Source organism: Chiroxiphia lanceolata, chromosome 12, assembly GCF_009829145.1.
Source record: "Chiroxiphia lanceolata isolate bChiLan1 chromosome 12, bChiLan1.pri, whole genome shotgun sequence".
Taxonomy (NCBI): domain Eukaryota; kingdom Metazoa; phylum Chordata; class Aves; order Passeriformes; family Pipridae; genus Chiroxiphia; species Chiroxiphia lanceolata.
The window spans coordinates 3,415,061-3,438,053 of NC_045648.1; the positions used below are offsets into that span (position 1 = coordinate 3,415,061).

Genomic DNA, 22,993 nt, shown 5'->3' on the forward strand with positions numbered 1-22,993 from the left:
TCTTCAGCATTTCTTGGTCTAGACTTGGCCGGTTGGAAGCACCTAAATTGCAACAGTGTTTCTCAGACACTGATAGGATAAGGTGGGTGGGAAAGGTAAAATGGGGAGATAATTTTGGATGAGTCCTTGTCTTCTTGTTTAGCAGTAATTACTACAACTATCTAAATGTTTTTAAAGTAAAAAGTTTAGGCATCTCAGAACAGTGTGTAAAATTTAGCAAGAAATGTACGAGCCACAGCTTGATTTTTTTTTTTTTTTTTTTTTTTTTTTTTTAATACAGCAAATTCAATTGCAATCCAACTGTATGTAATTCTTACAGGCTGTTTGTGTGCCCAGTTGGTTATTAGTAGTGATCATTCCCACATGTTTCCCTTCTCAGAAAGCCATTGTTTTAATTCTCAGGATTTCTCAGTTGTAAAAGTGAGTAAATGTGGTTTGTATCTGGCAACTGGATACCTTAATGTGTTGATATTTTACCATTTATGAAACTGTAGGACTTGAGGTGGAGTTAAATCAATGTGAGTCAAGGGTTTTTTATTGTACTATATATTTTAATTATTTTATTGTACTATATGTCAAAATGAGTGTGAGCTGTGAAGGTGGGTATTAGTTCTATGTCTGTATTCAAAAAGCCAAGCACAAAGAAAGCACCTGGCAAAAGAAATTGTATTTTAACCCATTGAGTATATAAGGTGGGATGGTTGGGTTTTGGTTGGGGTTTTTTTACAAACTAAAATTTCTAGGTAGAGCTGTTATTTCATTGCTAGAACAAATTAATTCAGCTGCAGAACGTATTACCAATGTAAATATTAGGAATTAGGTCATTACTAGGATATTTATGTGCCTTACCTTTGGATATTGATATCTATCAACTTTTCTTGTATTATGTCAAGGCAAGACACAGAATAAATCAGGTGGCCTTTGTGGAGACAGTTCTCTATGTGAGGACTTACCCTGAAATGTCCACAGTCCCCATTTTTGCTGTTGTTTTGAGGATTTTACCTTCAACATCAATAGAATAAATTATGCTTTAATGAGGTAAGCAGTTGGCACTAGAAGTTGCTCACAGGATGTGCTTTTTAAAAAGAATATTTTTTTACTTGAATGTTTCTAGAGCTTGATTGCAGCAGTTACAGCTGAATCCAGGTTGTGGTTCTTCAGACTGGATTTTCTCCAATAATTTTACGGCTGCTTTCCATTCTACTTTTAAGACTTGTAGTACAAGTTTTAATCCTGTAATACAAGAATAAAAACCAACCTTGGGAAATTCTATACTTATGATACCCTTGTAAAGCTGGGAGTAAGGAGCCTTGGCTGTTCCCTGGTTTATCACTGCAGGATAAGCTTTGTTTGTACTTCTTCCAGAGTCAGTGTGGGATGGTGTCTGAAGTCACAATCAGGGATTTATCAGCATCTGTTGGAGTGAAAATATTGTGGTCATTACACTGTTGCTTCTCTGTATTTTCCCTTAGAGTTGTCCAAAGGAGTTTGTAAATTCTTGTTGTATTTTGTACAACTCCTTTAGGCCACCTGGTTCACTCTGAAGTCTTGTTAGAAGCCAACAGTGTGTGTCAGAGTGGATAACAGGCAGGCTTTTACTGTCACCAGCTCAGCATCAGGCATGGACCTGGACTTGGCTGAGAAACATCTCAGGGATTTAAGCTTTTCCAAGCCATTATCTTCTTAAACGTTGTGTAAATTAATTTATTGCTGTTAAGTGTCAGAGATGCTCTTTAATAGAGAGCTGGCTGGCTGCTGGCTCACAGCAGCAGGTGGAAGGAATACAAGAATATATTTTATGGCAAAAATCTTGCATGGAGAATTACAAGATCCTTAGTTATTGCTGGTTCCTGCTTTCCAAAACATGAGTTTTGTCAGTCAGCAGTGTCCTTTTAGGAGGAAGATTGGGAAAAAATGTGAAATGTCTGAAAGCAGCACACACAACCTCAAAAGTGAGCAGTGCTGAATGTTGGCTCCCCTAAAGTTTGTAGGGAAGGTTTCCATGTACACATCCTGAAATTCTGTCAGGAGTTGTAGCTGCCAATTGGAGTTGTCCAAGGGTCTGTCCCATCTCATCCTGGTGCTAAAGAGTTGAAACCTGATCACTTTTTATGGAGTTTAAAAGAAGTTCCAAATGCCCATGGCTAGTTAGAAAGAAGTAATAGCTACATGTTAAAAAAATGAATAATAATTTTAAATCTATTTTGCAAAAATAGACTATATTGATCAAGTAAGAAGGATTTGTTGTCAAATGACAAAATGCAGTGTCTTTATTTCTTTGCTTGCTGATTTTATCTTCAAATATAACCTCCAAATGGGTTTGTCAGCTCTTAGAATAACTTTGTCACTGCAGACCTTTTATGGCTCTTTCCTGTTGGGGTTTAACTGAAACAGAAATTAATGTTTTCTGGAAACTTACCTGCAGTACTTGGTTTCCTTGGTGGTATTTATATACTTCAAGAAAATCATGTGTGAAAGCAGTGTTCTCTTTCTGCTGACTTTCTCTGAGAGTTGGGTGAAGATCCACTGAGCAGCAAATGTAAAACTCAACCAGGTTTTTTTTAAATTATTTATCTTCTTGAGAGAAAATCCTGTGCTTGGTCACCTTCAACAGAGCATTGGTCCCTCTAAGGCAGTATTTCTTCACCTCAGCTAAAATTATTGACCAGCATGATGCCCATGTTTCCTGGATTTGTCATTTAGGAGCTGCTGCAGAGGTGGGAGTTGCTGGGTGTGAAGCATCAAAGGAGTTGCCTTTCAGTTGCACCAAGCAAATGCTTATATTTTGTGTTCTCTGTGGGTGGATCAAGATTGATGCTCCAAGAGTCTCCCAGGAATGTAATCAACTGTTTGCAGCATTGTCTCACCTGCAAGTGTTACAAATTGTTGAGGTTTATTTTCATAGTTGTTAAACCAGTGCTTCCAGCTCCAAGGATCAACAAGGTATTTTTTTTTTAATCCTGTGTTATTTGGACTGTTGGAAATGAATTAAGAAACTCTCTGAACTGATTGGATTAATTGTTAAATCTCTTAGTGTTGCAGCCAGAAGATTGTGTGTAGTAGTCTCCTGCATCTTAACATAGGAGTGTTATTTGGGGGGAATACAGTATCTGGAGTGGAAAGGGTGAATTATAGAAGTCAATCCTTTTATATATATATTATATATATATGTTATTTTTTTTTTTTGCTTTATAAGCACCCAAAGTTATTCTTCTTGCTAAATTTGCCTTTTCAAATATATTGGAACAAACTCAGTGCAAGTACCTTCTGTAGCTGTGCAGTTATATCCGAATTGCTCTGGTGTTTCTGGCTGCTGGAAAGGGGGATTTGACAAGTATGGACAAGTTGATTGGCTAAACTGAGGGGAAAGAAAAAAACCTCCTCACCAAGGATAATTTAAAGACAAAACAGGACCAGGATTTTGCATAAAGAAAGCCAAGTAAATCATATGTACATCTCTGTGCCTCTGGGTTTGAGAGGATTGTTCCTTCCTGTCCAGGAGGGTTGTTGATACACTCTGTGTTCAGGATTTAAATTAAACACAGCCTAGGGTTTGGAGCTTGAAAGAGGGAGTATAATTGTGGTGTTCCTGCCCCTTAATTGTGTGTGTGAGAGAAGCTGGTTACAAGGCAGTCCCCAGGGAATGTCAATGTCTTTTCCTGGAGCCTTTTTCCTAAGGCACATCCAAAGCCTATGGCAGCTCGGATCAGCAGTAGAGTGTGTTGGTGTTCCTTCACTTCACTTTCTCCTTCCAGGATTGCTGCTGACATTCTCTCTTTATCCAGTTGTCATCATCTTCCTTCTTATTATTGAAACCTAGATTGTCAAAGTAGTGAGTTTTCTAATTCTGACTAAAATTCACGGGAACCAAGTTCTGAAACAATCATTTTAAGATTTGAGAGTTCTGCTGATTTCAACCTATGTGTTCAAATCATGTCTCCTGATTTAGTCCTGTAGTGGCATTCATGGGTGATAAATATTTATTACCTTAATGCTTGCTGTGTTCAAAATCAGGTATCTAGTCTTCAGTTATGACAGAATGCATTACTAATTAATTAATAACGAAGCCGCTCCTTAGTGAACATCTCCCTGTAAGGATCTGGATTATGAATCAGGTCATACTGGTAAGAAAGGGCTTGAGGAAAAAGCTTTTTGAGAGATTGTAAATAGACTTTTTCATCCCTGTGTATGTAAGGAAAGGTTGGTCTATTAGGACAAGGTATGAATTCCTGTGGAGAGTAGCTTAGTTTTTAAACTGCAGATTGTGAGGTTGTGAGTTATGATATTGATGTCCTTGGAATGATTAATTTTCAGGTATTTATTGAGTCTTGAGGAGTAAAAAAAATATAGGAATGTCAAGTTTTTCTACTTGAATCTTGAAGGAATGGCAAGCAGGTGGGATCCACTGGTGGTGAAAAGAGAATTCAGAGACCAAATTATTAGTTTTGTATCAAATTGATTCCTACTCTTTCTCCATGTATACATATGGCTGAGATTTGATTAACTGTCTGCTGTTGAGATAATCAATTAGCAAAACCAGTTTGGCACTAATATTTAGAACATTTTTTTTTGGCTCCCCAGATTAATTCAAGGGGTTTTTTGTATGAAAGAAAACAAAAGAAACCCTTAGGGGTTTGGGGGATGGTTTTGGTGTGGTTTTTTTCTTCTTCCCCCTTCAGGTACCACCACACACAACAGCTCTGATTGTAGAGGTTTAAGATTTAATGCTGTCTCAAAGATTTGCCAACAGGGTTTTCCCTACTGAGAAAGTTAACTAATACTATTAACTCTCTTATGTAACTGCTTGGAAGCTCAAAGGAGAGCTCCCACCCAGTGGATTCACTGTGATTTGTTGTATCTGTTTAACTGGCTGGAAAATACGGAGGTGAATTGTGACATTTTGTGAAAGAAGTGAATTTTTCTTGTTTTGTTCTAATACTCTTTTTTACTGAGAACTTATACAGAATTTGCAGTGATATGTAAAATAATTGAGTCAAACCCATGCCCCCATTATCTAGTTATATTTAGTTATCTTATTATATTTGGTTATATTTAATTTTCCAGTGATTGAGTAGTTGTTCTGCTGCAAGTAAGGAGTAGTAACACTTAGATTTTTAAATTTTCTCATGGAGATGTACAGACTAAGGTGGTTTGTTGTTTCATGTCATTTTTTTTTTTTTTTTGCAGCATTCAAATTGAAGATACCTGAAGGGTGAGCACTATGAAAGTGCAGTGGTAATTGCCAGGCCAGTGGGCACTTTGATCAAGAGGGTATGGTTAGCTTGGCATTTACCATGTAGTATCTTTAATCTCTTAATAGCCTCCTTCATAGGTGGTGAGTGCTACCCAACAAATGCTCCTCAGAAAGGATCAACACGTTTTCCCATTTATTTTTTTTGGTAGCAGTCCCACACTTGCTCCAGTCAAACAAACTTGTTTTTTGCTGTTTACTGTAACAGGGAAGAAATTGTGGATTTAGGCATAAGAAAGGTGTTGCTGCCAGTTGGCTATTCCATTACTGGCACAGGATTAGCCAAGTGATATATGAATCAGCTTGCTCTAGGCTTTCCTAATTGGCACAGGCTTCCTAAATCTTCTGCTTGGTTCACAGCAGTGGTTTGTTCAGATGTGGGAAATTATGGAGATCATTTAAAGCAACAGCAAAGCCATACTCCTTTCTGAAATAATCCTTCATGTTTAATGCTTCTCTGGTGCATCAGGTGATTGAATACTGCTCCCAGTTTTATGGAAGGACCAAAGACCTGCAATAGCTGCGAGATACAAAACCTCAAAGAAAAAAATAAACCTGTGTGAGCAAACCCACGCTTTTCTCTGGGGGGAAATAAATGAACAGGATCCAAATATTGCCTGGGTCACATCTCCTTTCACTGCAGGCTTACAGATTGAAATGAAAGTTTCAGTATGCTCCGAAGGAGTTGTGGAAATGAAGGCCTTGGGGGGGGATGCTCTCCAGAGTTATTTCCATAGACACCATCTGTGGTTTAGGAAGTCTTGGAGCCCAAACCAGTGAAGGCTGGGAGCATTATCAGTTACTGCTCCGTGTTTCTTCTGTTCTTTTGCTCCCATGTCATGGGTTGATGTTTGCTGACTGCAGAGCAGGAAGAAAGGGCTAATAAGAGGTTTTCTTCTCCCTTTCCAACAATATTCTGCCCACCAGAATGCAAAGTAATGCCAACCCTCCTGAAAGCTGTTATTTAGTATTTGAAATTGTTGAGAGCTGCTGAGGGGTGACTTTCATCCTGATTCCTTAGTCATGGAATTAAAAAAAAAATTAAAAATCACATAGGTTAAAGTAAAACTGATGTGTTTATATGGGATCTGTAACCAAACACACACTCAGTGTGTGCTTCCCTCAGAAATTCCATTTTATATCTTCTGAGGAACTGGAACACTTGTTGCAAAACATTCAGTGGGTTGAGGCTGGAAGTATTGCTGAGGCTGGTCAATAGGAGCAGAAACCTTTCTCTACCTTTATTTAAAACCCCACTCTTCATCTAATAATACCTCTAAAGGCTGTCAGAGTGAAGGGATGCGTTTGGTGTTTCCTGCCCCCTCAGAGGCGCCGCATCCTCCCGGAGCGCGTGTGGAGCAACACAAGGTGAGAGAAATTCTCATCCTGCAACAGAGCACCACGTGGCTTCAAACATTTCTTCATCTCTCCGTGTTGAAAGGAGCAGCAGGGAAGGCAGGGAGGCTCTGCTGCTCCCGGGTTTCAGGAGTGGATGGGGATGACATCAGGAATTGCCCTCAGTCAGAAATCTTGAAGCGCAGCTTTGCTGGGTGGGTCTGGGAGGAATTTGAAAGGGTTCTGGAGATAGGGCGTGTTTACCTCGGTCAGAGTAGGGAGTGTGATGCCTCTTCCCTGCTAATGTGCTTATGGTCTCTTTGGCTGCAACATCATAAAGGTAGGAATTCTTTTTTCCTTTCCTTTTTTCCTGTTCTAGTAGGTTTTGTTGGGTTGGGGTTTTCCCCTCTCGTTACATCAGGCTCTGCTCTGAATTGTCAGCATGTGCTGGTATCTAACACTGTTTTATTAGAGTATATCATCTTCAGGTAAAGAATGGGATGGCCTTAATGAGATTTATATGTTGCCACTAAGTATTCCAACCTATGAGAACTGCTTTTTGTTGGGGAAAAAAAAAGGTAATATAGGTTACAGTAGCAGTTTTACTTTTCTACTTCTCCTATCATTATCCTGTTAAGTGCTTGTAAGAGCACTTCTTTCTGAACTGGAAGGGAGGAATATTTATTAACAGGGAAAAAGTGTTAATTAATGAAATAGATGTGATAATGTGAAAGAAAAAATCTTGAATTTAAGGTGCTTAAAAAAGGTAGTTCTAATTTTTTTCTGTAAAATGCAAAGGAAAAAAATTTTCTTTAAGAAATTCAGTTTAACAGAGGTTTTGTTTTTTTTCTATAAGTCCTTACCTGTTGAGGATCTGAAGAAGCTAGTGCTATAAATAACACATCTAAACAAGTGCCAGAAAGGGTGCCAGTAATGCTACAGCATTCAGCTGGAGGAGCCCCAGTCACATTTTCCTCTCACTTTTTGCAGTGTATTTCTGTTTTTCACTACCTTCCTAGCTCAGCCCTTCACCTGGGGTGCCACTGCTGATGAAGAGGCTTTGCTGGTGCACATTTAACTCAAGATCTCCCTTGCATTTGTTAGGGCATGAAAAGGATGTCAGAGTGGTTGAAATAATGAAAGACCAGTTCCGTTCTGGCTCCTCCTCCGGTCGGGTTTGTGGGTGGGGAATGTCTGGGCAGGTTAAGCTGCAAAGGAAGGGGGATAACCAGGAGGAGAGCTGGGAACAGTGGAGCTCACCAGCCTTGGGGTACCTGCTGGGTCAGGGGGTGTAGAGATCATCAGTGTCCAAGTGTCTGTTATTCTTGAAAAATCTGTTTCAGGAAGCTGCAAATAGAGTTTTCCAGAGCACAAATGCACCAGCCCTGTCCCTTTCCTGCCTTCCAAGGCCTAATTTAAAACCTTGAGTCATCCACCGATGGTGGAGAAGCCTCTGCACCCTCAGGTTTCTTTTAGTTACTCACTATTCTACTGTTTTCTCATGTTTTGTGGTGCTGCTGTACTTCTAATAATGCGATTATCCTGATCGCTCTGTACCCCTGTGCCACTCGATTCTTCTCTGCCCTTACTTCTTACTTTAAATAAGTGCCCATGAAGAGTCACAGTTCTGGTAAAATCTCCATTATAAAACAGCACTTTAAGCTGCACTTCAGGTTTTTATTTCAAATAGAACATTGTTAAGCTACAGGAAAAAAAATCCCTTTTGCATCTTTCCCTAATAGTAATAAATTCAAGAAAAGCATCATAATTTAAAAGATTTTTCCCTGCATTCTGACAAGTGGTTACCAAGTTCTTAAAGCATCAAGTGTTGTTCCTTTAGGTTTGTTCAAACTTTTCATGAATTAAGGGTCTATTAAGAACCTGTACTTTGGATAGGGTTTGGTTTTTTTCCAATGACTACTTTCATCTCAAAATTATTGCAGATATTTGAGTTATTTCACAGCTTTTTATTCCACTCTGTCCATGTTATGGATTTTTAAAGCTTAAAAGTGGACATAGTTTGCACTGTAATTGTATAGTGAGAGAACTGTATTTCACTTTCCTCAGCAGACTGCTGTCAGCTAAAACCATTTCAGCTGCTCAAAAATGATTTACCTTTAAGTAGAGACAGCATGGGAACTTTCACCCAGAAAATGAATCATTTCAAAGAAGTCTGGTTCACTTTTTTTTAATATTTTTTTTTTCCCCAGAGAACAGGGAAAAAAATAGAAAACTCACTTGCCACCTTAATTGAGATTTATTCAAAGTGCTGTTTTAGCCTGCTCACTGTAGTACCCGAGTTACAAGGTAATGAGAAGGAGCAGTAAAAGAAGTAAAATGCTGTAATTGCCCCATAACTGGGCACTTAAACTGTTTACAGCTGAGATTTGTACAAATGTGAAGTTAAAGGTCTGGCAGCAGTCTTAATTCAGCTGCTTTATGTGGATGGAGCACTCCAGGGTTTCACTCCAGGGTTTCACCAGAAGAACCTCCGGGTCCAACAGCTCCTTTATTCCCGGCTGCCACCGGTGGGATGTGTGGGCTGGGTGAGATGTCAGGCTCAGGTTGTGTGGAATCCAGCCGGGATCGTGTTTGCACATTTGGGAAGACAACATGGGAAGGGATGGCAGCGTCCATCCAACATCCTTCCTTCAGCTCTTTCCTCCACAAACCACACGGCCCAACGTGCAGGACCCACATCTGTCCACCTCTTCCATGGTGAACATGAATGTCTGTAGCAAAGCACTGATCTGCTGCTAAAACTTGTGTGGTCACTCTTGGATATATTTCTGAGTCTCCAGCAAAGCCCAAAACAAAGTCATGGTATGGTGCATCTGATTTTTATTTACTCTTTTACACTTTTGTTTAATGTTGATGATTAACAGCCCAGAACAGCTTTGCTGTCTCTTGATATCTGAGAGACTTGATTGTTTTTTTTCCCCAACAGTCACTGCACCAGCTTTACCAGTTCTGCCAAATTATGAGTGAAATAGGAGAATTATGTTATTCTTGCTTTTTGCTGATTACATTCTTTCCCTGCTACAGCTCTAGAGCCACAGAGTAGACTGATAAGATGCTTAAAAATTAAGGTTTCTTTCACTTGCATGTTCGTGTTGTTGATCCATTGTGCTTTTTCTAATTTATTCAGTAAATAAGGATAGGAAATGCAAACCTGGGTATCACCTTCTCTTAGTCTGGCTTTGGAAATGCAGTTTTTGCATGCAAGAGCTTTTGTGCAGAGAATACAACCAAAGCTTTGGCTTTGTTTCTTTTTATTAATTCCTCAGACTGCAGCAGCCTGAAATTTCACTTCAAAGCCGCTCCTGAATTTGTTTTGCAAAGTGCAGCCACATAGCTTTTGTCAAACCCAAATATACCTTTTTTATTTTCTTTTGCTTAATTGTGTTAAAAATCAGGTTTTTGTGTTCTTTTATCCAATATATCAAGGATTCAAGAAACAGGGCTTTGAAAGAAACTTCACATTGGTACTTCCCAAGTGTGTAGGCTTTTCTTTAATTATAAAGGATGCAGTTCCTGAAGCAATCATTCCTGATTTTCCAGTTTTGCACTAACCCATTTAAAACTAGATTAGGCTACAGAGGAGATCCTTCCGTAGTGAGGAGGTGATTAGATTTCTTTACTTGGAGTATTTAATTCCCAAGATGCAGAGGAACCTCAGTTTTCTAAAATATCTTCATTTTATTGTTAGACTGAATTTTAGCCCCTTCTAGAGCAACAATTCCAGTTTTGTCAACGAATCCCGGCAGTGCTGGTGCATGGACTGGGATCTGGGAAGAGGCAGAGATTTTTTTTCAGCCTTGGCTGGGTAGAATATGAGTCACCTGCTGTTGTAATTTCTCACTCCTGATTGTTGGTGCTGCTACAAGCTCCAAGGAAAAGCTCTGAGCTCAGCACCAGCAATAGGAGGTTCAGGCTGGCTTGGCTTTAAAGCTTCTCGTTGGAGCTGGTCCCAAATTAGGCCAAGTTGGGCCTTTTCCTCCACTGCCATTCCTTGGAAGCAGCAGAGCAACTTGTGACACTTTGTGCAAGCTAAAAAGATGAGCTGCTTTTGAAATCTGATATCTGCAGCCTGATCCCTGGGCTGGAACTGGTGGCCACTGGTGTTCCCCATGTTCCAGGTGCTTCAGGAACCTCATGAGGAGACCTGAAGGGAGACAGGAAAACAGCCCAACTACTTAACAGCTGCTGTTGTGGAGATGGGAATCTTCAAGATTTCCTGGGGAATGGCCTCATTTGCTGCAGTGAAAACATCCAATTTAAGGGTAATGAAACTTAAGAATAGGCTGCAAACAGATTTGGAATCTCATCAACAGTTCTCTAGGAATTACTTGGACAGTGTTCACCAGGGATGGTCTGACACCTCCCCCCCCCCAATGTGCCAGGCACATTCTGGTACATATACAGGGATTACAAAAAGAAGAGTTTCAGAGAACCCACCTTTCAGTGAGTCATTTGGTGTTTGTGGGGAAGGATTTCTCCTGAATTCTGTGAACTCCAGAGCAGACCTCAAATCCCAGAATTCCCTTAAATTTTAAGATCAAGCATGTGCTTGTGAGCTTAGTTTAATAGTGCTGTATTAACGAGTTTAAGAGGTAATCATATGGTGAGGCATCCATGTGTGGAAGGAAAACATGAGCTGGTGAGATCCCAGGAATCCAGTATGAAAATATGCACTGCTGGGTTTTTCTAAGGTTTTGGGTGCATGTTCTGTCCCAACCCACGTCCCCACAATCCAACTGGGAGTGCTCTTTCCACTGTGCTGTAACAGACTGGCCTATTTTTATTACAGTTTGTGGTAGTTTGCAGTGCACAGTCTAGTTAAAAAATATAGATATATTAGGAAGCAGAGCTGTGTAATGAGTCTCTCCCCTGGTCTTCCAGGGCAGTTTGTCTGCCAGCCTTTCTGTCTGACCCAAATGTCCTGTTTCAAAGCCCTGCTTCACTCTGATGGCGCCTGTGAGCTGTTGTTAAGGGTCTGGGAGCAGCCCCGGGATAAATCCCCACTTCCAGGAGTTTATAATCCAGCAGTAAAAACTTGCTCTAGGCTGAAACTCGGCATATAAAGTCTGAGTGGGGGAACAACTGTGATTTCTCCCTCCTTTATTTTCGCAGTTGGTTCTACACATGATTTATTGGGAAGGTTTTTACTGTCCCCATTTGGTGTTTAAAAAGATTAAATGGTGGGTAATTAATGGCTTAGTTCTGACTACTGGGCTTGGCTGGGAAATGGATCCACAGTGGCTGTTTGGTGGGTCCAGGTCACGGTTTCCCAGACCTGCTGCAAGGCTCCAGCTTAGTGGAAACAGAATCACAGAATGAACTGGGTCAGAAAAGACCTCTGAGCTCATCGAGTCCAACTTGTGACCCAACACCACCTTGTCACCCAGCCCATGGCACTGATGCCTCATCCAGTCTGTCCTTAAACACCTCCAGGGATGGTGACTCCACCGCCTCCCCAGGCAGCCCATTCCAATGGCTGATCATTCCCTCTGTAAAGAATTTCTTCCTGATGTCCAACCTAAACCTCCCCTAGTGCAGTTTAAGGCTGTGCCCTCTTGTCCTACTTCTGGTTGCCTGGGAGAAGAACCTGCCCCCCACCCGGCTCCCCCCTCCTGTCAGGGAGTTGTAGAGTGAGGAGGTCTCCCCTGAGCCTCCTCCTCTCCAGGCTGAGCCCCCCCAGCTCCCTCAGCTGCTCCTCACAGCACTTGTGCTCCAGTCCCTTCTTTGAACACACTCAATGTCCTTCCTAAAGCCCAGTGATGGTTCATTTGGCTGTACATTAAAGTGGGATCCATTCCAGATCCGGATGCCAGGGTGAGTGGACCAGGCACCGTGTCCTGACCCAGCTCCAGGCTCAACTAAAGTCCTGTGGCCCCTGCTCAGATATGGAGGGACAGGAAAAAGTCTGAACTACTGTCTGACCTCAGCATGATTTGATCTTATCACTTGATCCCCTACAAAGATATTGCTGTTGGATCTTCCAGTGGGATGCTGGGAGGAGACTTGTTTGAAATCCTCCCAGCTCAGCTGTTTCCTCATCAAATCTGTGGTTCAATAGTATCAGTTATTTCCTCATCTCTTTCCTGGTTTACGGAAAATCTTAGTATGGAAAAATTTATTTAAATTTATTATTCCCTGAAATGATAGAAAAATGATGTATTTCAGCCTTATGGAAAACATTATTGTGACTTCTGTTTTTCTTCAGTGTTAGGATGATCCTATTTTTATAGGATATATAACATGTTTGTACTGTGAAGTCCTTACAGCTAAATGAGTGAGAACAGAAATTTCTAAATACATAATTTTGAATGCAGAGGCTAAAAGTGAGACTTTTACAAGAATGAAATATTTTTGTTGAGGTTAAATCTTTTTTTTTTTCCTTCCAGAACTGGTTTTAGACATTTTGTTCTGATCACAGTTAAATCGTGGTACTTCCTCCAATTCCCAGAAAAACTTGCTATGCACTGTATTTTTTTCTACTTATTCCTGTGCACAGGTGTCTGCAAATTCAGGATATATGGCTATTAGCATATTAAATAATGGTAATTGAACAGCAAAATGTCCTTATTATTACAAAATTGAGTTCCCCCTGTACCTTCTCATTTCTTTTCCACTCTTCCACCCTGTTATATTTAATCTGTGAAGGCAGCCAGGGGAAGATTCTCATTAGTATTGGTGTGATAGATTATAAATTGTTATTGCACATTTGAGCAGGTACTAAGCAGTCCAGGGGGAGTGACTGAAATGAGACCCCAGATTACCTCCCCCCCCCTGCAGATTTCAAAGGCCTGCATTGGTTTATACCAACTCAGAATTCAGCTCTATTATTTCATCTTCTGCTGGGTTATAATCCCACCAAGAGGGTTTCGGTTTCTTCTGTGATTTTATTTTTTCCCCAAGCAAACTGACTTCACTGGCTCTACACACCAATATGTTTTATTTCATGCATTTTCTTTTTAGTACATGAAGAGTAAATTCAATCATATCTTTTTTTTTTTTTTTTTTTTTTAACATAGCATGGCCTACATATTAAAGACACTCAACAGCTGGTTCTGGTGGGAGAATATCTGGATGCCAATCAATTGTACATGGGCAGATTTTGTAGACCGGGATGGCCTTGTCTTTCCCAAACCACATCAGTTATATGCCACAATTCCATATGCTTTTGTATTGCTGATTATCCGATTCTTCTGTGAAAGGTAAGAGACAGAAATGCAATTTGATGCTAAGGTTAATCCTCATTAATGCTAAAAATATCTTTAGATCAATGTTCTTATGTTTTTTGAAGGAGGATTAGTTGGTGGTTTGCTAGAAAGATCTGATACAGATAATATGGCAGGTGAAAAACTGGGAAATGTTTCCACTGTTAGGAACAGGTGGCTGTGCTCCAATCTAGAAGGAAAATATTTCTATCTCACTTTCTTAGGACAATGTTTGGATACTTCTATCTCCTTTTGTTAGAGATACCATTAATTCTAAACCCTTTGGGTTTCCTTTCTCTCCGCTGGTGGAAGGGTGAAGAAGGTATTTGTCCTCCCAACCAAACCTCTCCTGTGGTTTGGTGCTGCCCCAGAACATTTGTGTGAGGCTGATGGATCCCAGGTGTCCATCTGTGGCCAAGCTAAGCAGGCTGGAGGGGTCTCAGAGTTTTGTGTGAACATTTTATGCAGATCTAGTAAAGCTGATTCCTTTTTTCCCCCTCACTTTGGCACTGAAAGAGAGATTACTTCTGCAGCTGGAATCTTAGGGGACAGGCAGGGGTTGACTCCACAGAAGAAAGCTACAATTATGTTAAGATTTGCAGTGCTTTGACTTATTTATTTGTGCCTTTTTTGCAAGTATTTCCTTTTTTTCTATTTTTTTCCCCTAAAGAATGTGATTAGTCGGTTTTTATAATTATTTCAGGATAAAATGAGGAAATTCGGAATGTCGTAAGTTGGACAGACTTAAAACAGGAGCAGATAAGATCACTCATGTTGGCAATCTAAAGTAATTTGGATCATATGTTTCTAACTATTCCCAGTGTCTCCTGAGTAAAGGCTTGCCCAAGTGTGTCTCACTGGTGTGGATAATTAGCCCACACATCTGGCTGCAGGGAATCCAGGGAAAACTGACCACGGCTATGAGTAATGAGGAATCAATTGCTGATATCAGCAGGGCTTTTTCAGAAAGTCCTCCCCAAGCAGAAGGGAGAAGCCCTTGGCACACTCTGCAACAGTTTGAGTTGGAAAAAGGCAGAGAAAGAGAAGCCTTCAGCCTCAGGGAATGGCCATGTGCAGGGGTGGCCCCGTGAAGTACATTCCCAGTGACTTTGCCACCAGGGAAAGCAGCCCAGTAGCAATCCTGGAGCCCGCACGGAGAGAGCTCTGATCTCGTGCCCCTCTCCCTTAACTGTTGCTGAACTCCAACATGCCTCCAAAGAACACATCCTGGCTTTTGTGTCCTTTTCTTCCCTTTAGTTTTATATCATTTCATGGCCACAAACTGGAGTCCCTGGGTCTGCTTTGTTGTGTAACTGCTGATGTGCCGTGGTTCCCTCTTGGGATTAGCTGTAGGGAGATCCCTTCCTCTCCCAGAGCAGATTAAATTGCATCAGATCTATTTTCTTCAGATCCTGGCACGAGAACAGCCAAGGGCTTGTAACTATCGTATTTCTGAAGTTTTTTATGGTATGTCTTTTCAGATATGTTGCCATTCCTCTGGCAAAAGCCTTGGGTATAAAGAATGTAAGACGTGTGAAGCCACAGCCTAATCCTGTTTTAGAGAGTTATTTCCGGGAGTGCTCAAGACATCCATCCCAAGTAAGGATCCTCATTCTTTTAAACTGGGTTTGCTTTTGGAAAATCCCTCTCTTACTGTTTCAGTCAGCTATCAGCAATGACATCATGGCATGAGTTCCAGCTGATTGACAGATGACTTAATTTATTTGGGTTTTCATTGCTGTTCTGCTGACACGGGTTTATGGCATCCGAAACAGAAAATACATTTAAGATGTTTAAATTTCTGGCATGCTGTTCTAGATTACACTGTTAATAATACTTCCAGTGAAGATCAGTGTTCTATCTTTAACTCATTTCTGCCTGGAGGAAACATCAGCAGACATCTGTTGTTGGAAAGTGGTACCATATTTATTGCAAGCAATAATGCTGGAACGCTGGCATGGAAGCCTTTTGATCCCTTACATTGCTGCACACTTAATCCGGGCTCATGTGAGAAAGAAAAGCAATCCTTCTATTACCTTGCTGTTTGTTTTGAAAATTGAACAAGGAAAAAAAAGAATAGCCAATGTTTGTCATCTCCAGAAATGAGGCAACTTGATTGTTGATGGGAAGTGCAGCCTCGGAATGTTCACTGACCTGACTCCAGTTCCCAAATGACTGCAGTGCTCCTACACTGGTTTGGAAAGGAAATACATGCTTTCTAGTAATGAGGGATGTTAATAATTATTGATACATGGAACTTTGCATTCTATCCCTAACTCTGCCATTCTTTTATTGTGTCTTTTGCCTGATATCATCAGGAATAGATGTATTGGTGTTCACATATGAGCTCTTCTCTGTCTGGTCAAGTATCCTGGTCTCTGTTTCACCCTTTCCTTCTGCATGGGACAGTTTGACAATGGATCTCTGAAAGGAAGGACAGCATTTTGATACTCATGAGTGCATGGGAAGGATCCAGGCTGCCTCCTCTGGTGTCCAGCTTGGGGATCAGTGTGCCTGGGAAAGCCTGCAGAGGCCTGGCTGGCAGTTGAGGGCATTTGGTCTCTCTTGTCTGTTGACACAAAGTTGATATTCCTGCGTGGCAAGTGGAGAGCTCCCCAGCCAGCAGGATGGGCTGGACACAGGCTGTTGGCACTCCTGCCCTCCCCAGTAGCTGAGGTGCCTTAGTAGCTCACATTCCAGAGGTTTCCCTGAGGGTAGGAGACCAACTGAACTGGACTCACCTTGGTGGAGGCGCTGCTGCTGCCACCCACTATTTGCATACTGGCCTTGGGAGGAAAGAACCTCCCCAGGGATGAGCCAAACACTATCTCTGAGCCCCTGGGGGGGTCATCCCACACCTCCCACACGTGGGGATGGAGGAGAGGGAGGAATCCCCCAGGCTGCTGCACGTGGGGCCCTGAGCACCCTGGAGTGCAGGAGTCAGAGCACGTGCTGGGCTGGCTGTGCAGCAGGGCTGCCTCACCTCTGAGCACATGATGCAGAGACACTGAGCGTGGCATTCCCCATTCCCGTGGCACTTCCCAGGCCGTGCTTCACCCCTGATTTATTTTAGGAGTTGAAGGGAGGCAGTCTGGATCCTGCTCACTGAGAGACACTTGCTCTGTACTGTGGAAGTGCAGATTTAAGAACAGAGCTCAGGTCACCTGAATTCCAGGCCACGTCTCATCTGCGAAACTCCTTCAAATATAAACAAATAATTATTTATAATTAGGTAAGATATTAGATACAGCGTCCACATGTGTTGGTACAAGGCACTTCCCCCTCCAGCCCAACCTCTTGTCTAGCACTAAAATTTGCATCTCTGAAATCCTGACTCTCTCAGGAGCTACCAGAAAGGCAATAGCACAGTTTGTGGATCTGTGCATTTCATGCTTGCTTTATTTATATAAATAAATAAAATATATCAATAAAGATATATAATTTATATTTTGTATTTATATGTTTATAAAAATAAATGAAACAAAAATATATATAAAAATCCAGGGTTTCTGCGAGTGTTACTCAAAAATACCCCCATATATACTTAATATTGGTGATATTTTTGATGTTGGGGAAGCTGTTCCGTGAACTACAAAATAAATGGAAGTGACACTGGAGTGCATCTTGCTGCTGACACTGTTCCATTTTTTTGCAGTCAGAGATTCAAGGCCTTGCCAAGAAGTGCAACTGTACCGTCCATTTGGTGGAGAAGTGGTTTAGGAGACGGCGGAACCTTGAGATCCCAACAGTCCTTCGGAAATTCCGGGAGGCTTTGTAAGAAAAGACAATGCTTTTGGTTATTATGTGCTTTACTGTTTAAAAAAAATAATAATTTGAGGTCCTCAGGTGCCTTTTAAGGGGGACTTGTTTCCAGAAAGCTGAGTCTGCCTGATGAGGGCTTTGGTTTGTGAATGCACAAACAAGTTGAAAGGAGCTGGGAGCATTTCTCCAAACAGTGATTAAAAGATTAGGTTTACTGTTTCTCCTGAAAAAAAAAAAAAAAAAAAAACTTAAAAATATTTTACAGTTTTCCTCCTCATGGAATAATGGATTTATTTGTAGGCTCCTGCTACAAAGTGCTGGATGAAAATATGCAGGCAATAGGAAAATATTTTCCTGTCTGCCAGTAATTATAGGGAAACAAAAATGTTTACTCTGGTTTATGTATGAGCCCACGCTGTCATTTTGGGATGGTATCATGTGTACTGAAGTGAGGTCAAGAGCAGGAAAAGTGGCATCCTAAGTAAATGACAGGTGTCACAGCTTCATCACAGGACACTGTGCAAAGCAGGAGCTAAAACACACTGATGAGAGTGGGCCAGTGAGAGTAATGAATATGGAAAGACTTACAAAACCTCTTGCATATGATTTTTCACACATCTTTGAGAACTTCCTCATACCTGAACACTTTAAATAATTAAAGTGTGGTCCAAAATCTCCTACAAATTGCAAATCCCCAAATGGACGTGGCTCTACTTGTGTAGCTTCTCCCTCTTGGGTACTGACATTAACTGTACCCCTGTAAGACACTTCCCAAATGCTCTGTGTATTTGGGTTTTGACTGGTGTAACTACACTGGCAAAAATTCACCTAATTGTAATATTTAACTTCTCTTACTGCAGATCAGCTTAAGGACTGAGGGTTAAAAGTACAGCTGCAGAGCTGAAAGCTGAGTATGACGATTATTTGCAGTGTGAATCAATGTATGATGATTTAGTCCCTTTGTGGGACATAAATCCAGTTGACAGACAGAGGTGTGTCTCTCTGAAGTCTGACTTCAGTAAACTCTCCTGGCAAGCCAGTCTCCAAGGTTTATTTCTGCTGTTGTTTTGTGGATCAATTAACTTTGTTTCACAAGTGACAATAAGATTTCCTGCTGTTGCTAAAAGACCTGCCTGCCATGGGTGTCTCTAGTAACACACAGCTAAAAACTGAGATTCAAACTTGCCTGGCAGCTCGAGTGAGAATGAAACAAACAGGTTTCTCTTGTGCAATTTGGTGAACCTTCCTCTGCTCTTTGTCAGGGAATTTAATTGAATATAATTCTCTAGGCAAAAAACAAGGAACAGAGTTATTCCACGCTAGTAGTCAGTATTATGAGCATTTTGAAATTTTTGAAAGCCTACAATCTCCAGGATCATTTTTCTGAATCACAAGGAAAATCTGATGAGCCAGATCTAAATCATACTTAGGCTATTAGTGCTCCCAGTTGAGCAACACTGGGGTTTGGAAAGCCCTTTGCATGAAACCTTCCCTGCATTGAGAGACTTACTAGCCTTTAACTTCCCCTACTAAGTTCTTTGTTGTTACCTTCAGCTCAAGAGAAAAGATTCCTGAAGTTAAATCAGAAAATCTTTTTGCATGGCTGTTGTTCAGTGCTCTCCCTAGTGGCAAAGCTCAGAGTTTAAAAGGCACTTGGGTAAAATTTGGTGAATTTTGATGAGTTTTACCTTAGGTTTTGTTCACCAGATTCATAAAGAAGCTTGGCTAAATGCAAGATGAGGTAGTGCTCTGGCAGTGTAATGAGTTCATCTGAAGCACTCTTTATTGCCAAGTGTGTTCAATATATGTTTGTAGGGCTGGGGACTAATGGCACAGCCTTGTAGGTGCTCTGTGCTTTGGGTCTGATTCAGAAAACCACTTTACAGCCAACACAGAATCAGTCCTGCCATATCCACTGGACCACTCACACCTCCCTTGTGTGAAACAGGAGCCACGAGGGCAGCACCAGCCCCTGTGTAAAGTCTGTCCTGTGCCACAGGGTTGTTTTTTCTAGCATGTCTTGGTTAACTCTGAGCCAGGTATTACTGGTGGGTCCCTCTCTCCCCTTCCATTTGCTTTCCTACTTTCCTCTGAATTTTTCCTGTCTGTGCTTTGGGTGTTCTGCAGAGTTATTTCCAAATCACCTGAGGAAAGATGCTTTAAAGTTGAGAAGGAAACCAAATGTTTATCACCTGTGCATCAAGTGGCAATTTTATAATTGTTTCCCGAGCTCCTTCACAGGCGAGACACATCATCTTGTCTCGCCTCCGTCATCCCATGGCCTCATCCTTTGTTTGTTGTTTTTCTCATGAAATGCTGTCTCAGTCTTTGAACATCTCATTCTTCCACCTGGGATATCACCCTCCAGGTACTGTGGGGCTCAGGAAGGAGGGGCTGCTTTTACCACCCAGGTTCTCATCTCCTTCTCTCTTGTGGCACTTCATTAATGTTTGCCAGAGACCACAATCTCATTTTATACATCTCTCAATCCATGGGTACAGTGTTCTTGAGGTGCTCTCTCCTTTTCATATTTAGGTTTTCTGGGAGGCTGCTCTCCTCTTGTTCTAGAACAACCTCTCAGCAGGTTTGGGGCCATGTGCCTGTCCCTGTGGTCACGACCTTTCTTTCCATGTGAAGTCCTCCAGTGTTTTCCTACTAATCTTGCAGAGCTCCCCGGGGGAAGGTCAGGCTTGTTCCTACCAAGGGGAAGAGTGGAAAGGAAGGAGTTTTCCATCACCTGTAGAGGTGGGAGTGGGAGCACTTGGGCTGAGGCTGCAGCCACACCCAGTCCCAGGGACAATCCCTCCCACACAGGCTCCAGAGTCATTACAGGACTGCTGGCTCCAAGTCACAGTATCCTGCTCTGACACCTAGGAAAGCAGCACCACGGTTCACTGAGATGCACAAGAGCTTTTTCCCCTTTGCTGACAGAGCAGATCCGTGGTGCAAACCTGGAAGTTTTATCTGCCTTGCTGGATATCCATGTAATCCACAGAAAGCTTAGATCAGGCTAAATTCTGGCACACCTAGTGAAAGATTGAAGTTTATAGTTAATTCAGACCTCTGTAATACATAAACTAATCCAGTAGTTGTTGAAGTTTCGTAAGATCCTCCTGTTGTCAACAGCTGGTGTTGAGAGATGAAGAGAAATGAACCCAGTGACTGGAACAGGTCACTGTTGGTGCACACAGTGACTGGTCAGATTGGGAAGTGTGGGCTGAGACACCTTCTGCAGTCAGGGAACTGTGGGGTGTTCTCAGTCCTGTGTGAATATTTTAGAGGGATTGATACAATGGAAAAGGTTGGGGTTATCAAACATGAATTTTTAGGGGATTTGTTACACTTGTTGTGATCATTCTCTTAATCAGTTCATGCCTGGCTGGAAAATTACAGCTGTCATCACAATCCTAATATCTGTGTTGTGATCATGTAAAAGAATTTGCTACCTTAGCAATTAGTCAAAGCTTAAGTATTTAAATATTAATAATTCAGATACAGTTAATGTGTGACAACCCTTGATGTAGAGTGTGAGGCCACATTTATGTGAAGATTGTCTGTGATATACAGTGATTTGCAGTAATCCTGGCTCAGGACAATATCTCTACAAAATATAATGCTTTGTTTGTATTTTTTTCACTTTAATTTTGCAGCTGGCGTTTCTCATTCTATCTGACATCCTCCATTGTTGGATTTATATTTCTGTATGATGTAAGTTAACTTCCTGAAACATTGATACCATCTTTTTAACAAAATAAGGACTGATTTCTTGAAGTCCATTGAAAGAGCCAGTGATTTCGGTGGCTCTGTGTGTTCACATCCTTGGTGTGTGTAATCTAGAGGATGGGCTGCAGTATGCACTGAGATTTAATTTTTAAATTAACTTTTGACCTTCTGTGATAGAGGAATTTATGAGTAATCAGTATTTGTAAGGCAAGTTTTAAGAAGTCACGCAGATGGTTTTACAGCACGCCTTGTTAACACCTACAAACACATCACATGGCTGTGTTTTCCTCAGAGGAGGCCATAAACCTTTTTTTTCTGGCAGCATTTTTGGGGGTCACAGCTATTTACTGAGGTGTTGCTGCTGAGTCAGAAGTTGGGAATAACAGGGAGAGTGCTGCTTGTAAGCGTGTGAGCCCTGCCTGGGGTGTCATTAATGCTTCCCCTGAGCAGCGGAACAGATCCCGGCGTGTCCACGTTCATCTGGCTCCTCTCCCCAAACACTGTTTATCATCATGAACCAGTGGAGTGTGTGACTGGTAAACACAGCAAATTCAATCACTGTGGCAACATATCTTGAGTAATTGCAGTAATAAAACACACACCCACTGCTTTGGATGATGAAATGATGAACTGGAACGTTTCAGGTGTCCTGAAAGGAAGCCAGAAACCTGGGACCAATATAATAAATCTGAGATGTGAGATCCCTCTGGAAACTGGTGGAGAACAGTTATCAGTATTGCAGTTTCTTAGCCTGCTCCACTTGGGGAAATTTTAAGCAGTGAAGGCTGTGAGTTAAGATGGTGATTGTTGCTGAGCTGAGCAGATTCTCAATCCTGTGTCTTCCCCAGAAACCCTGGTTTTACGACATCTGGCAGACGTGGGCTGGATACCCGTTTCAGGTGAGCTCTTTGGGAGCTGGCCATCGGCCTCCAGGCATTCCCGGTATTTCCCCATTGCCCCTTCCAATCTGCAGCAGCCTTTTCCCTCCCAACAGGCACCACCTGAAGAGGTGTGGCACCAGAGCCTCTTGCCTTGTTTTTGGGAAGTCCTGCTCACTGTTCCAGGGCTTCCCTGGCATCTGCCCGTGCTGCAACTCCCCTCTCCAGCCAGGCCACGGTTATTTCCACCCACCCCAGCATACCAGTTGCACACTGGAGATGTTATGGGTGCTCCCAGTTTCAGTGTAGAACCCCTGCACTGCTCCAGGCCCTGCAATCCTTCAGGGCACTCTTATTTTTATAAATCTTCTTATCCTTGTCCTAAGCAGGGGCCAGGAACAAAAGGAATCCTACCTCCCAGCTGAGTTTTCCCAGCTCCTTGTACACACCTGCCACTTGGGCAATGTCTTGACCCAAGGGAGCAGCCAAGCCCAGCATCCTGCCAGCAGATCCATGGGATTTAAGCATAAATAATGGACATTTCACATGTGGGAAGTGTGAATATTTAATATGTTAATTGTTCACCGAAATGGAGGGGGTTTATTTGCAGTTGTTTGTAATTAAATGCAGAAGGACTCTGTATGTAGTTCTCTGACAAAAACGTGGCGAAAAGCATGTTAAAATTCAGAGGTCTGGGAGGAACTGCAGAAATTGTGATTTTTGGGCTGAGCAAAGGTTAAAATATTTGGCTCCCAGAACATCCTTCTTAATGAAGCCCAGAACAGGGATTCAGTTGAGTTTAATTTTTTAAGCAAGACTCA

General features: G+C 41.7%; 1 protein-coding gene across 7 annotated transcripts in view; it reads left to right on the forward strand.

The window, feature by feature from the left end:
• CERS3 (ceramide synthase 3) overlaps nt 1–22,993 on the forward strand; it is a 46,511-nt gene that overhangs the window by 1,857 nt on the left and 21,661 nt on the right. For 2 of the 7 annotated variants that reach the window (XM_032700083.1, XM_032700081.1), the window contains 5 exons: nt 13,624–13,806; nt 15,291–15,408; nt 17,465–17,583; nt 21,222–21,279; nt 22,143–22,193. In XM_032700083.1, the coding sequence (XP_032555974.1) occupies nt 13,625–13,806; nt 15,291–15,408; nt 17,465–17,583; nt 21,222–21,279; nt 22,143–22,193 (528 nt within the window). In that variant the 5' untranslated portion in view covers nt 13,624. Of the gene's footprint in view, nt 1–280; nt 421–898; nt 1,039–5,279; nt 6,620–6,639; nt 7,075–8,873; nt 8,894–11,719; nt 11,788–13,623; nt 13,807–15,290; nt 15,409–17,464; nt 17,584–21,221; nt 21,280–22,142; nt 22,194–22,993 lie in introns of those variants that run through there. The other 5 variants (XM_032700080.1, XM_032700079.1, XM_032700082.1 and 2 more) reach the window with 5 other exon arrangements.